Source organism: Vipera berus (genome assembly GCF_964194415.1).
Source record: "Vipera berus genome assembly, chromosome: 7".
Lineage (NCBI taxonomy): Eukaryota > Metazoa > Chordata > Lepidosauria > Squamata > Viperidae > Vipera > Vipera berus.
In genome coordinates, this window is record NC_138209.1 from 51,266,244 (window position 1) to 51,280,483 (window position 14,240).

Below are 14,240 nucleotides of genomic sequence, written 5' to 3' on the forward strand. Positions count from 1 at the left end.
AACACCTGGATCATGGGCCGCGGAGAGGTGCAGCCTGAAGGATAAGGCGTCTTCTTTCCTTCCCTCCTTCGCGGCACTCTTAAGGTCCCAATAACCCGAGAGCGGCGAGTCTGAGCAGTAGAGAAACCGAGCTGCAGATCTCTTTCCCGGAGGGGCAGCAGCAGCTTCGAAGAAAGCGCGTGCACTTCAGCAGCGCGTGGCTCGGGTTTCTCGACTAGCTTTTGCCCGGGCCCGGCGCGCGCGAGCCTCCCTTCTCGCGTTTCCTCGCGTCTTTGGGGAAAAGTCTGCGAGGCGAGCGGCTACTTGTGGGAAAGTGCAGCACAGACGAAGGAAGAGGAGGAGGGAAAGGCGGCGAGGCAGGGAGGGGTGAGAACTCAAGAAACACGCGACCCGGGCGCCTTCCGTCCTTTCTCTTTCCTTCCCTCCCTTTCCTTCCCTCGCCAGCCACTCGCTCTCAGGCAGAGGGCGCTTTAGCCATGCCCGCCCGCCCCTGCGGTTACCGCTGCCGCACAGCTCCACGCGTTGGAGAGGCTCCTGCTGCCCGTCCTCTGCTAGCGCTGCTGCCGCTGACAAGGCACCCGAAGAAGCGAGGAGGGAACTGAAGCCGGCTGCTGCCCCTACTCAGCTGGTTGGCATAGAGCCCCCTGGTGGGGCTGGGGGCTGAAGAGGACACTTTCCACCTTTCTTTTGGCTTGGAAACTCCGCTGACCTCTCTCAGCTCCCGGGGGAGCCCGGTTCGGATGTCCGGTTTCTTAATGTCCCTTTTTTCCTAATTATCCCCACGCAACTTTGGAAGAAGACAAACGAAAGGAAAAAAGAAAACGCGACCGCCGAGCGAGCGGGCCAGCCAGCGGGAGAAGGGGCGGGAGTGGATTTCGTGGCCCCTTCCTTTGCTCCATCCCGGGGAGCCCGCTGCTTAAAAGGTCTGCCAAGCGAGTGCCAGGACCGGACGGGAGCCCCACAGCGTCAACCACACTCTGTCTTTACGGCTTTTGCGGTCGCGCTTGCCGCTTTTTGCACAATGCACTTGCTGGGATTATTCTCTTTGGGTTACTATCTGGCTGCTGCTGCTGTCGTGCTGTTACTCGCTCGCGAGCCTGCGATAGCTGCTGCCTATGAATCCGGGCAGGGCTACTATGAGGAGGAGCCCGATCTGGGGGAGGCAAAGGTAAGCGGGGGCCCCGGTTGCTGGCCTGCCCCAGGACGAAGTGACTTCACTCCGCGCTAGCTCCCCGAGTATTATGTGATGCGATCACTTGATCTAGATTAAGTACCCTTCCAATATATATCCTCCCTGACAGCTGTTTTTAAACCAGAATGATCTGTTGGTTGCTACTCCTGCTGGAACGTGGAATTAATATTTAGAATGTTCTCTACTGTACATAGATGTTGAGTGTGACTCCTAGGTCTGAGTCTACTCACATTGAGTTGATATATGGAAATATTTGCCACATATTTTAATTTGATAATTCTTTGCTGTGTTTTTGTTAGGAGATTATAAAGGTAATTCTTGGCATGTTCAGTGAAAGCAAACATTACAGCTCCTGAAGATGTGAAGATCAGTAACCCTAGTTATTTTTTCTCTTATCTATTGTTTGTATAAGACTGTAAGTACTAAAGAGACAGATAAAGTCTTGGAAGTCCCATTACTTCCCAAAGTATGCATGAGATGGTTTACACTAGTAAAAGTCTGGGAATGTACTAATGATACCTCTGTGTAGAAGTAACTGCTTGATGATAACTTCGCAGGGGCTTTATCAAGGGGAAAGTTGTAAGATTATATGGTATTCTGTATCCTCAAGAGTAAAATCAGTAGTTGCTGCTGACTTAAATATGTAAAAGTTTTGGAAAGCTAGTGTACAAAGCTAAATAATGCAACTTCAATAAAATTTTCCAAACAGAAATAAGAACTCTAATGCTATACGGCCTTCACTTTTTACAGTATCTAATATGGTTTTTCCAGAATGTAGTCAAAACTATTTCCAGGAAGTTAACCTGATTTCTGCATTTGACAGTGATACCTAGCTAATTCTTGATTACCCTGGTATATTGATGTTAGATAAAGAGTTCTACTTCATTGAACCTGTAAGGATATTAAGATAAAAAAAATAAGATGTGAAATTGTATATATACATTTTAAAATGTGATTAGACTGTCTGCTAGTATTAACTTTAAATATAGACTGAAATGATCTTTTCTTATTTACACAAAATAATCATCCAATAGAGGATTTACCAGAATTTAAAAGGATATAATCCAAACTTGTTTAATTTTTTTAATGTGCATATTTTGCATATAACCTCCCCTATGTGTACAAAATAGTTCTGTGTAGGCCTGCTACAATTGTTAAGTTTTCATGAATACAGATTTTTTTCTTTTAACAGAACATTTCCATACATGTGGACACTTCATTTGTTGTTGCTCTTTGCTGTCAGTTTAAAGATGATTGCTGGACATGAGATATTATATTTTTATACAATTTTAAATCATTTCAGTTCTGATAATTGAACATAGAACTAATCTATTTAGTTGATAATCAGTCTAATTTACCAATTTCCCAAAAGTTGAAAATTAAAAATAAATTCTTTTTTACATAATTTTACAAATCAGTTGACAGAGATTGTGTTTTATTTTAAAATTATATAATTTATGTAATTTTTAAAACAGTTTGAAAGCTGAAAAGTGTGGGTCTAAGAAGAAGTTATATCATAAACATATGTCAATATTGTAGAAAATCTCCTCCACAATCTGCCCTGTACTTTTTAAAGTTAAGTGACTATGCAGTAAACTTAGGCTAATCAGAGGCACTGAAAGAAAATGAACAGTAGACTTAAAATAGCATACAAATTTCTTGGGTTAAGGATAAGACTTAATGGTTGGAATCCAGAGAGAGGAGGAATGTGTTTGAGGAGTTAAATGCACATTTCTCCGATTGTTTTCTAGTAGGGCATTCCCCCCCCCCATCTTTTAACTGCCGATATAAATGACTTTAGTAGAACTTAAATGAAAATAATTTGAAGGATTAGCCCCTATTGATTTTACATATTTGCCTCTCTAAGATAAGAAATGATTAAAGAGAAATTCTGAAGGTATTAGAAAAGATTAGCTAAGTATACTGTAAGTAATCATTTTGAGGAAAGTTTTCTTTTTTGAAAGTAATAAAAATGAATGCTTTGGTTTTGTTGAATTTATACTTTACTTACCAGCTTTCTCTTCATATATGCCATTTTTTTAGAAATTTCAAATAGATAAAACAGTTTAATTACATTGTGCCATCCATAAATGGATGTTATTTCTATATTAGATATTATAAGGTGTCTGTTGTTTCTTAATGTTTGTAACTACTGATTATGTTAAATACTCATTGGACAGCACCTTTGCAGTAGCCTCTGCAGTATACACTGAATATAAATCATATTCATAAGGATAGCTTATAATTCACAACACCACATCCTATCATTTAATCATTTTTTAAGAATTTGAAATAAAGTAAGAATCTCTTGTAGGATGTCAAGTTGTGTGATACCTTGCATTCAGGAGTCACTAGATTTTTCTGAGGAGTATGTTATTATTTTTTGTACTTTCAGATCACGCTTCTTCTTAAGAAAGCTGACAAAACATGGATTTCCCAATAATTTCTCATTCCGGTGATTCATGATCTATACTTTATAACAGGGCTTTTCAACCAGTGGTACGGGTACCACCTGTGGTACATTGGCACCTGGCAGGTGGTACGCGACCATCCTAGAAAAGTGGTAGCAGGGGAGGGGAATGAGCTGAACCGGTGGCAGCACTGCACAAGCCTGAGCGAGAGACGGCTGGAGCTGCAGGGCTCAGCGGAAGCACCATGTTCAGCGCTTCTTCGGGGCTGTCAGGGCTCAGTGGAAGCGCCAGGATTAGCGCCAGCCTCCAGCTGGAGCTCAGAGCTGATCCTGGTGCTTCTGAGCCCAGAAGAGGCGCTGATCAGCTGGAATGTTGCAGCATGTCCAGGGTCTTGTGATTTACATTCAGATGCTTGGCAATTGATTCATATTTATGACAGTCACAGTGTCATGTGAAGTGACCAAAACCTGCTGCAACCACACAGCAGATGTGGGGTGGTGGAAAACCAAACACCCCCCACCCCACCCCCACTGCCAATCCTCAACAGAAATGCTCACAATAATGAAGACCTTGGACAGGAGGAAGAGCGCTGCCGGGCAGGCAGGCAGGTGTCTTGCTCGGCTGTGGCTTGGGGGGCACTTTTTTCAGTGCCATTGTAACTTTGAACAGTCACTAAGCAAACTGTTGTAAGTCGAGGACTACCTGTACTTCATCACTTTTTTCCTTTTTTTTTTTGGTCATCAAATTTTTGACACCTTGCTAGCCAACTGGTGGTACTCAGATGTTGCCATATCCTAAAAGTGGTAGAATGGGTGAAAAGGCTGAAAAGCCCTGCTTTATAAGCTTCAGCAATGGTACTATATAAAAACTGCTGAGTGCCAATTGCTGGACCTTTTCTTTCTTATTTTCAGTTGCTTTATTGTTTTGTAGCAGGATGCCTTCTGATAATATTTGTGAATATATGGATCTACTGATTATATAGCGTGAACTAAAGAAGTTATTATCCTAATAGAAAAGCTTTATTCTGTACTAGGCTCAGTATAACAAACAAACAAAAACCCTGTAATTCAGGAAAGGGCAAACCTAGGGTCTTTGAGATATATTTGACCAACTCTTCTCAGCATACCTCATCATTGGTAATACCAGCCGTGTTTCAGGAGTTGACCAGCCATGTTTCTGCTAAAGGACAGCAGAAAATATATTTGCTTATCCTACTAGTACACTGAGTTTTAGCACATGATTTTCTTAGGACTATCTCTTGTCTGAATTATTATGCATCAAAGATCCAAGAAGCAAATGCTACTTATATGTAACTTTGTATTCTAATAAAATAAACAAACATCTATGTAAAATCAACTGCACTTGGTTTTATATTATTCCACTGAATTTTCCTTTTACGTAAATTAACACGATTTAAATTTAAATTAGCATATTTTTACAAATAATTACAGAGATGCTCACCTAGTTATTTTCCCTCATTTGTCTGCCCAAGTATTTTTCATTTATCTAGAAAATTTGGGGGGAGGAAACAGGAAGGATTGGCCTTTGAAGAGCAATGGATTAGGAATAATTTGGAATAACTCATATGTGTAGCCACTTTGCTTTTCAGTAAGGCCTCTTCATCCTTTGCTTTATGTATTATAAGAGCTGATCTGATGTAATAGTAAGGCTTGTTCTATCGTACAGGAGATGGAACTCATGACCTTCCATGTAGGTTGAACTCAATATAACTTCCAACCAGATAGAATATATTTGTTGGAGAGGGAAAATTCAGAAAAGATAGCAAGTGTTTCAGCATTTCTGTCCTGTCCAGTGGGACTTTGGACTCATCAGAACATACTGATATTGAATCACTACAACTATCCTACTTTCTAATAATGATACTTTAAAAAGATAAAACTTCCAAGTGGCCTTCAAAGGTGGCTTCATACAGAGCGTACAGTGCAGTAATCATGACAATGACTAAAGGATGAATGGTTGTGGGTAGGTCCACCAATCTAGGGATTGTTGCAGTTGGTACACTGTACATTGGTATCAGTGGCGTAGTGTGGGGGGTGCAGGGGGGGCCGGCCGCACCGGGTGCAACATCTGGGGGGGGCGCGCTCGCACTGAGCTGCTCAGGGAGCCCCAAGGGCTGCACAGAGTTGGCTTGGCTCCGCTCTCGAGCTGCTCTTTCTTGCAAAGCGAAATGAGTCCGGCAGGTGAGATGGGCGGCCACATAAACTGAATAAAATAAATAGAAGCGGCCAACTCTCCGCCCAGGCTCAGGCCAACCGCAAGCGCCCCGCAGGCGCCCTGGCAGGTTTGGCCGAGCGAAGATGGACCCGCTGGCCGGCCGGCCTAGCTTCGTGCGCATGCGTGGCTTTATTTAGCGGGGCTCACGTGCGAGCTTGAATGCAGCAGCTCTTGCAGGTCGGAGCCCCGCCCAGCCGCCCTCGAGAGGGACCCGGAAGCATCCCGCATGCGCGCGACTCTTCTTGGAAAGTCTACGCCGCTGCGGGGCGCGTCTTTTCAGCAGTGCCGTGACGTCACCGCCCGCCCCTCTATTTCCGCTTCCGGTTGCCTTGCCCCGCCCCGGGTGCTGACAACCCACGCTACGCCACTGATTGGTATCCATCCACTAGACAGATTTGTGCAAAAGCCTTCCTGACCACAGCTGCTACTTGCTCCTGAAGCAGGCGCTGTAAGACCAGGACAGTCCTCAAAATACATACCTGTTCGGTTTGGATATGTGTGATTATATTCAGAGCTAAGGATAGAAAAATCCTAGGAGTGTGAGAACTGTGAACATAGAGCTACTTGGCTTTGTCAGGGTCATGCCTGTTCTTCCCTATCCAGACATTCTTAGCACCACTCACTAAGGCAAGATTTTGACAATATCACTATTGACAATATATCACCAGGGTTGATATATACAATCAATAAATAATAAACCTTTATTGTCAAAGTACAACATGTGTACATTGAGATTAGCTGAGCCTCCCCCCATGCTCTCTCCCCCCAACACACAGTGACAACAAACCCTCCATCCCACCACACCATGTGAACCAACTACACCACACACCGGCCTCCCAAGTCAATTCTGCATAAGATTATGTCCCATTTAAAAGCCTAACAGCCCACGGATAAAAGCTATTTTTCAGCCTGTTGGTACGGCTGGCTATATTCCTATATCTCCTACCGGATGGTAGGAGAGTAAATAGATACCGTCCAGGGTGTGAGTCATCCCTGAGAATCTTCCTCACTCTTCCAAGGCAACGAGCCCTGGCGATGTCATCCAGTGGTGTCAGGGAACAGCCCACAATGTCTTGTGCTGTGCTCACTACCCTCTGTAATATTTTCCTATCCGCGGCTGTCAGACCAGCATACCAAACCACAATACCATACGAGAGGACGCTCTCTATAGTAGACAGGTAAAAGAGGGTCATTAGCTGTTGTTCTACCCTGTTCTTCCGCAAGACCCTAAGAAAGTGAAGCCTCTGTTGGGCCTTTCTAGCTTTCTAGTTGTGTTAACTTTCCAGGTCAGATCTTCACAGAGGTAGACTCCCAGAAATTTAAAGGAGGAAACTCTCTCTACACAGTTCTCTCCGATGTAAAGTGGGGCAGGTTCCTCCTTTTTTCTCCGGAAGTCTAACACCATCTCTTTCGTCTTGCCGATGTTTAGTTGCAAGTTGTTGTTACTACACCATATGGATAGTTTTTGTACCTCCGCCCTATATGCTGTCTCATCCCCACCTGTAATAAGACCCACCACAGTTGTATCATCTGCGAACTTGATTATCGCAGTGGATGGGTCAGATGATACACAATCATAAGTGTATAAAGAGTACAGGTAGGGGGCTAAGCACACAGCCCTGTGGTGTGCCGGTGCAAAGCTTCAGGGGGGTGGACAAAGCAGACCCGACCCTCACTGTTTGTAACCAATCTCCAATACATCAGCTTACCAATGACACTGACCCTTCGCTGACAAATAACATCATCCAGTAGCCTCATGTAAACAGGGAGAAGTGTGTGAGCCCGCTGCCACACATACTAAGGAGATACGGTCATATTCCTCTCCACCCCATCAATATGGTCTGGCACTGACCTGTGAAGAAAGAGGAGAATCCACTGCCAAATCATGCCTCTAATTTCCAGCACCTGTAGTCAGTCCAGAAAATATTGTTGCATACTACCCTAATAGGGATTGGCGTACTTGGTACAAATAAGTTTGATATTTGCAACATAATTATTTCTTTTCTGTCATCTTTGATACTGTGCTCATTTAAGGATTGAATAATCTTAGGCTGAAATCACACAGTGAACAGAAATGCCTTTTATTCATTTGAACAAGCCACATTGGCCAAATTCACAATTGTTGCTAAGCTAAAAAACCAAGTTTCATAAATGCCAGTAGTTTGTGTTGACTGAAGTTTAGTATTAGAAATCTTATAGGGGAGTGGGAAGAGTATTATTATATAATACATTAAGTAAAAGTTGAGCCAATTATATTATGCCCTAATACATTATGGATGCAACCACAATCCAATTTAATTTAAATATATTTTGTTTATAGTTGCTCATCTCAACTTTTCTTATTTGTGCTGTGAGTGGTATCTACTTCCATAGCATCTTTAGTGTATATATCATTTTATAGTTTCATAGATCATAGAGATTTGTGAGTGAATTTTGAAGAAACTACAAAAATATATGACTACTTATATTGTTCAAAGAAAAGTACTTTGCACATGCTGAAGTTCCTGTAAAGCACTTCCTTGAAAAGATTTGCACAGACTTATGCGACTTTATTTTTTCTTAGCTATGTGGATTCACTGGCCCCTAGTGCAGAAAATATTCATTTAAAGTTAACTATTCTAGGGATTTGTTTTGAGAATTAGAACCTAAGTGGGACTCATCGGTTCTTTTCCATATATATCTGTTCCAGTTGCTGCAAATGTATTTATTTCAGCAATATAATTTAAAAGAGTAGATTCTTGCCAATCTGCCGTAAATCATCAAGAGGTTTGCTAGTTTCATATTTTTCCTAGTCCTGCAGTATCCTGCTAAAATAAATATTTTCTATTATTTTTTCCTACCAAAGCACTTGGCTGCACTTGCTATGTAAGTTGATTGCTTTGGGAAATGCCAACTATGTTTTGTAAAGTAGCTGCGTCCAATAAGAATATATTTACATACATATTCATCTTTCAACTTTTGTGTTTAGATAAATTCATCATATGATAGTAAATACATTCTGATATAACAGATATTCTTTTTGAACTCTTTAAGTTTTGGTGTTTAGGTAGAATTATTCTTACTGAATTATATTTTGTTTTGTACTATTTTTTTTGTAGCAGAAAGTTTTTTGTAACAGTACAAATGCTACATATCCCAAAATAATTCTTACATATTTCAGAATGAAATCCCCTGCAGATTTTTAGCTGAAATATTCACCAGATATTTTGTAATTATCTTTGATTTCTGTCATATTTTCCTCTTAAAATCATATTTCTGGAATGTAACATATATGTAACCAAAACAAATTGCTGGTTTTATTCCAATAGGGGTAAAAGGAAGAAATAACATCTTCTATTATTGAAATAATTACTTTTGCTGGAACAATTGTGTTGTTAGATTAAGTTTAGGAGTCTCTACTACATTGTTCTAAGGTTTCCTGTCGAGACTGTGTAATACAGTGATCGTTACTAACCTTGGCTTTCTCTAAAACTGTTAGCAAAATATGCATGGTGGAAGAATGAAGTTTAAGTCTGACCATCATAGTGCTGTTGTACCCTGCTTATGCTAGCTAACAAGAAGGATTAGCAAAATGCCAAACTGAATTCACAGAGGGGTGTCAAACTTCCGGCCCGTGGGCTGGACGCATCATGTGGAAGCCGTGCCCACCCCATTGCAGGCAATGGCAAAACAGTCCTGATACGTTGCACGAGATCACATGACATCACGAATTTGACATGTCTGGATTAGAGCTTCAGCAATGGAAGTGATGTAATCCTTTACTAGCTAAAATGGGTAAATCAAACTGGAAGACTGGCTAGTATCCCTGGTCTACACATTATATGGGCAATTGTTCCCATTTAATTGTTTTGAAACATTGCCTCTATTATGCCAGAAAAGGAGTGTGTGTGTTTGTATGTATATATGTATGTGTATGTATGTATGTGTGTGTGTGTGTGTACATATGTATGTGAATTCTGTTTCTGAGTGAATTTATTTTGTGAATAAGCAAATATTAAAGATAATATGTGGTGATTTGCTTTGTTTCAGTCTGAAGTCATGGAATTGGCTTATACAGGAGCATATTTCTTTGTACTCTTTCTTCATAGAGAAGAAACTGACTTTTCCTTTTCCTACTCCTGTCATCACTACTTTTTCTTCTTTCCCTACTACCAGTGCTGCATTGAGCTACATTATATACCTTTTCTTAATCACAGCTTTTCTTTGCCTTTTCTCTTGCTTTTTCTATTCTCTGCTTCCTTCGGTATCTGGGCTGCTAAAACTGGGCTGGAGGCATGGATTTTCATTTTATTTCTCTGTCCTTAGTGGAAAAGATTTTTAGATCTCACTCACTGGCATTGCTGAGTGACAGAGGTCAGCAATCAAGTTCATGTTGGCATCAGGGCATTCATAGCTTAACTGAATGGTGCTTATGGAGCCTAACGTTGGAACAGCAGTGAAAGAATTTTAAAAAGTCTGTAATTAAGATCACCAAATCTTGCTAAGTTTGGGATGCATAACATACATTTTTGTCTACTTGAGCTATCAATATTCTAATTCTCTGAAGTTTCACTGTACTATAGCAATACAAATCATATATATCATGAATTGTGGATAAACTAATTGTATGCCTCAAATACAAGTGTGAGTAGTTAAGATATTTTGCTAAAATTGTGAAGATCCAGGTACATGTCCAATCCCTTGGTAAAAAGAAGCTTGTTCAGCTGCACAGAAGCTCACTTGGATAACTTTGGGCTAGTCCCTCTCTAAGCCAGTATATCTCAGAGGATTGTTGTTGGGGAAAGCAGGAGGAGGGATCACTGTATATACTTGTACTGGGTATATGGAGATGACTTTAAGAGACAGAAGGCAAGGCATAAACTGGACAACCAGCATGTAAAAGGTATGGTATGTGGGAATGGCCTTGGGAAACAAGAAGGTGTTGCCAAGGACAGGATTCCCCAAACTTTCCAGGTTGGCGGCCTAGCACAAGGGAAGGGGGAGAGGGGATGGTTTTGTGTGAGGGGCAGGGACACATGCATGCACACAGCTTCATTTGTGTGAGTGGGTCTGTGAGCACCAGTGACCACCACTAGCGCTAGTGGGGCTGTGTGTCTGTCTGTGTGCCGCCTGCCACTTACGTGGCCCAGTTGCACATAGGCTGGTTGGGGCCCCTGGCCTAGGAAACATTTGAATAAGAGACAACATATCCCACAGTTGCATAATGGTGGAGAAAGAGACTCAGAAGGGATGTCCTTTAAATTTTCAGGCTGTAAAGGAAACAGCAGGAGATTTATACTTTTTCAGACTTTCAAGATGTTGTTAATGTTGCCTTCCCAAAGGTGCTTTTTCACAAGGCAACTGGACTTTTTCTTTCTTTCTTTCTTTCTTTCTTTCTTTCTTTCTTTCTTTCTTTCTTTCTTTCTTTCTTTCTTTCTTTCTTTCATTTTATATACCGCCCTATTCCCAAAGGACTCAGGGCAGTTTACAGGGCGAATTAAACAATACAAATAAATACAATTAAAATAGAATTAAATTAAGACTAGCCCACAATTAAAACAAATTAAAATTTAAAATTTAAAGTTAAATTGAAAACCCCTCAGTCCAGGCCAGAAAGATCAAATAACCAAGTTTTCAGGTCCCGGCAAAAAGAGCGAAGGTCTGGGGCAGTCCGAAGTTCCACCGGCAGTTCATTCCATAGGGCAGGTGCGCCCACAGAGAATGCCCTCCCCCTTGGAATCACCTGCTGGCATTCCCTAACTGGCGGAACCCTAAGGAGGCCCTCCCTGTGGGAGCGCACAGGACGATGGGAGGCTGATGCTGGCAGCAGGTGCTCCCTGAGATACCGGTAATCTTCTTTGAAGATGTTTCGCTTTTCATCCAAGAAGCTTCTTCAGCTCTGACTTGATAGTGGGGGAACGGAAAGAGTTATACTCCTTGCAGACAGCTGGTCATTTGCATTCTTTTAGAGAGTCGTTGATGCCACCTGGAGGTCTAACTGTGTCATCAGGGTCATCTGAGTAGTGCAAATGGGTGTGGAGGCTTTTTGGAACTGTTGAAAGAACTGTGTTGCAGACTGGAGATAGATGATGCTGTATCCCTCCCCCTCTGTTGAGAGAAGGCTATTCAGTTTTGACGTAGATGGCCTCTTTGACCCCTCTTTCAAATTATAAATAGATTGACAATAAATTATTTGGTTTATGTCAACCAAGGATTTCAATATTCAATAAAAATATTCTCTAAATATTTCAACTGATTTAAGTAAAAATACATTTTCCAAATTGCTTTTTCTCTTTTCTTCAATTTTTTATTTGGGGGTAGCAAGTGAAGTAGAATAAGATTTTTTTTTCCCTTACAGAAAATAAAACATCTCTGGTTGAACAGCTTCTTGAGTAATCCAAATGTTGACATTTGAAAGAATGACATCATATTAACAAAATAGAATTGTTTTGAAAAAACTGAATATTTACACTGTCATTTGCACTCCTGAAATAACATTTCATTAAATATATAATTGGGTATAACTGAAATACAGTTATAGAAAGTAATTAACTGTTTCCAGGTATGAGATGAAATATCTATTTTTCTATAGGACTTAGATTTGTCACAAAAAAGAAAAGTAGAAAAACAGATAACACTTGTATTGGTGTTCATTGATTTTAACTAAATTTAATTATTATTTTTTATGAAACTGCACTGATAGTGAATATATCCATTCTCATCTATCTTAAGTCATTGGCAGCTCAGTTAATGATTTCATGGGTTTTAAATCTTTATGCAAAATGATACTTCCTCTTTCCTTAAGATTGCAAGAAAAGACATCAATGGTATTGGAATGAAAGTATCTCACTCTTGTATTTATATAAGATATTTTTATGGCATCCTTGTTTTTTCATGGTTATATGTGACATTCTCAACTCCATCTAGAAAGCAAAATCTTTGTCTCTTCAAATAACTTTGCAACTCTGCATGGGTTCCTCTCTATGCACATTGAAAGTACATTGTTTCTTTGGTCCTAGTACTTCATAGGCCTAGTACTTCCTTCTTCCACCTTTTCTTTTTAAACTAGGGAATACAGGTGGCCCTCATTTAGTTACCACAGCTGGGAACAGCAACTTGGTCACTGTGCTTATGATCTTATTTAGCCTTCCTTTTTTTACAGACTTGTGAAGATCGTCAATCTGACAATTGATCTTTTTCATCAATGTCATAACTGCGGTCATTAAACAAGGCAATCATTAAACAAGGACTACCTGTACAGAAAGGCTAATAGCATCTCTGCCTTGACAATTTTTCAAGCTCTTATTTTTTTAGAATTAAAAAAGTTAGTTGTCTATTAAACCAGGGCTTTTCAACCAGTGGTACGGGTACCACCTGTGGTACATTGGCACCTGGCAGGTGGTACGCGACCCTCCTAGAAAAGTGGTAGCGGGGGAGGGGAATGAGCTGAACCGGTGGCAGCACCACACAAGCCTAAACGAGAGATGGCTGGAGCTGCAAGGCTGTCAGGGCTCAGCGGAAGTGCCAGGATCAGCGCTTCTTTGGGGCTGTCAGGGCTCAGTGGAAGCGTCAGGATCAGCGCCGGGTTCCAGCTGGAGCTCGGTGCTGATCCTGGCGCTTTTGAGCCCAGAAGAAGCACCAATCAGCTGGAATGTTGCAGCATTTCCAGGGTCTTGTGATTTACATTCAGATGCTTGGCAACTGATTCATATTTATGATAGTCACAGTGTCCCAGTGTCATGTGAAGTGACCAAAACCTGCTGCAACCACCCAGCAGACGGGGGGAATAAAAACCAAACACACCCCACTCCACCCCTGCTGCCAATCCTCAACAGTGAAAACCTCGGACAGGAGGAAGAGTGCTGCCGGGCAGGCAGGCAGGTGTCTTGCTCGGCTGTGGCTTGGGGGGGCACTTTTTTCATTGCCATTGTAACTTCGAACAGTCACTAAGTGAACTGTTGTAAGTTGAGGACTACCTGTACCTCACGTTTTTCCTTTTTTTTTTTTGGTCATCAAGTTTTTGACACCTTCCTAGGCAACTGGTGGTACTCAGATGTTGCCATATCCTAAAAGTGGTACACGCGTGAAAAGGTTGAAAAACCCTGTATTAAACAGTTTATTCTCATTTTTAATAAATCTGGCACTCAATTTGAGTTCCTACATTTTGATTACAATAATGTTTTATAACATTACTAAATTTGGAGAGATACAAGTGCAGCAGAAAGGCACATTACAAATGTAATGTCATGTTGTCAGTTGTTTCAGAATTCAGAATTAGGAGTTATTCTTAAAATCCCAAGGTAATATGTCAAGCTCAATACTTTCTTTGTTTTTTCCTCTGCAGTATATAAATTATTCACAATCTGCAAATGAAGGACTGATTGGACCTGTGGTATCAATAACACTCCCTGATGTGGCTTCTT

The 14,240-nt window shown here is 41.2% G+C and overlaps 1 protein-coding gene across 2 annotated transcripts in view; it reads left to right on the forward strand.

Moving 5' to 3' along the window:
• The first annotated feature begins 397 nt into the window (after positions 1 to 397).
• VEGFC (vascular endothelial growth factor C) overlaps positions 398 to 14,240 on the forward strand; it is a 60,333-nt gene continuing 46,490 nt past the window's right edge. Inside the window, exon 1 of one of the 2 annotated variants that reach the window (XM_081333182.1) lies at positions 398 to 1,168. In XM_081333182.1, coding sequence (XP_081189308.1) covers positions 1,022 to 1,168 — 147 coding nt within the window. In that variant the 5' untranslated portion in view covers positions 398 to 1,021. Of the gene's footprint in view, positions 1,169 to 3,630; positions 3,648 to 14,240 lie in introns of those variants that run through there. The other variant, XM_081333183.1, reaches the window with a different exon arrangement.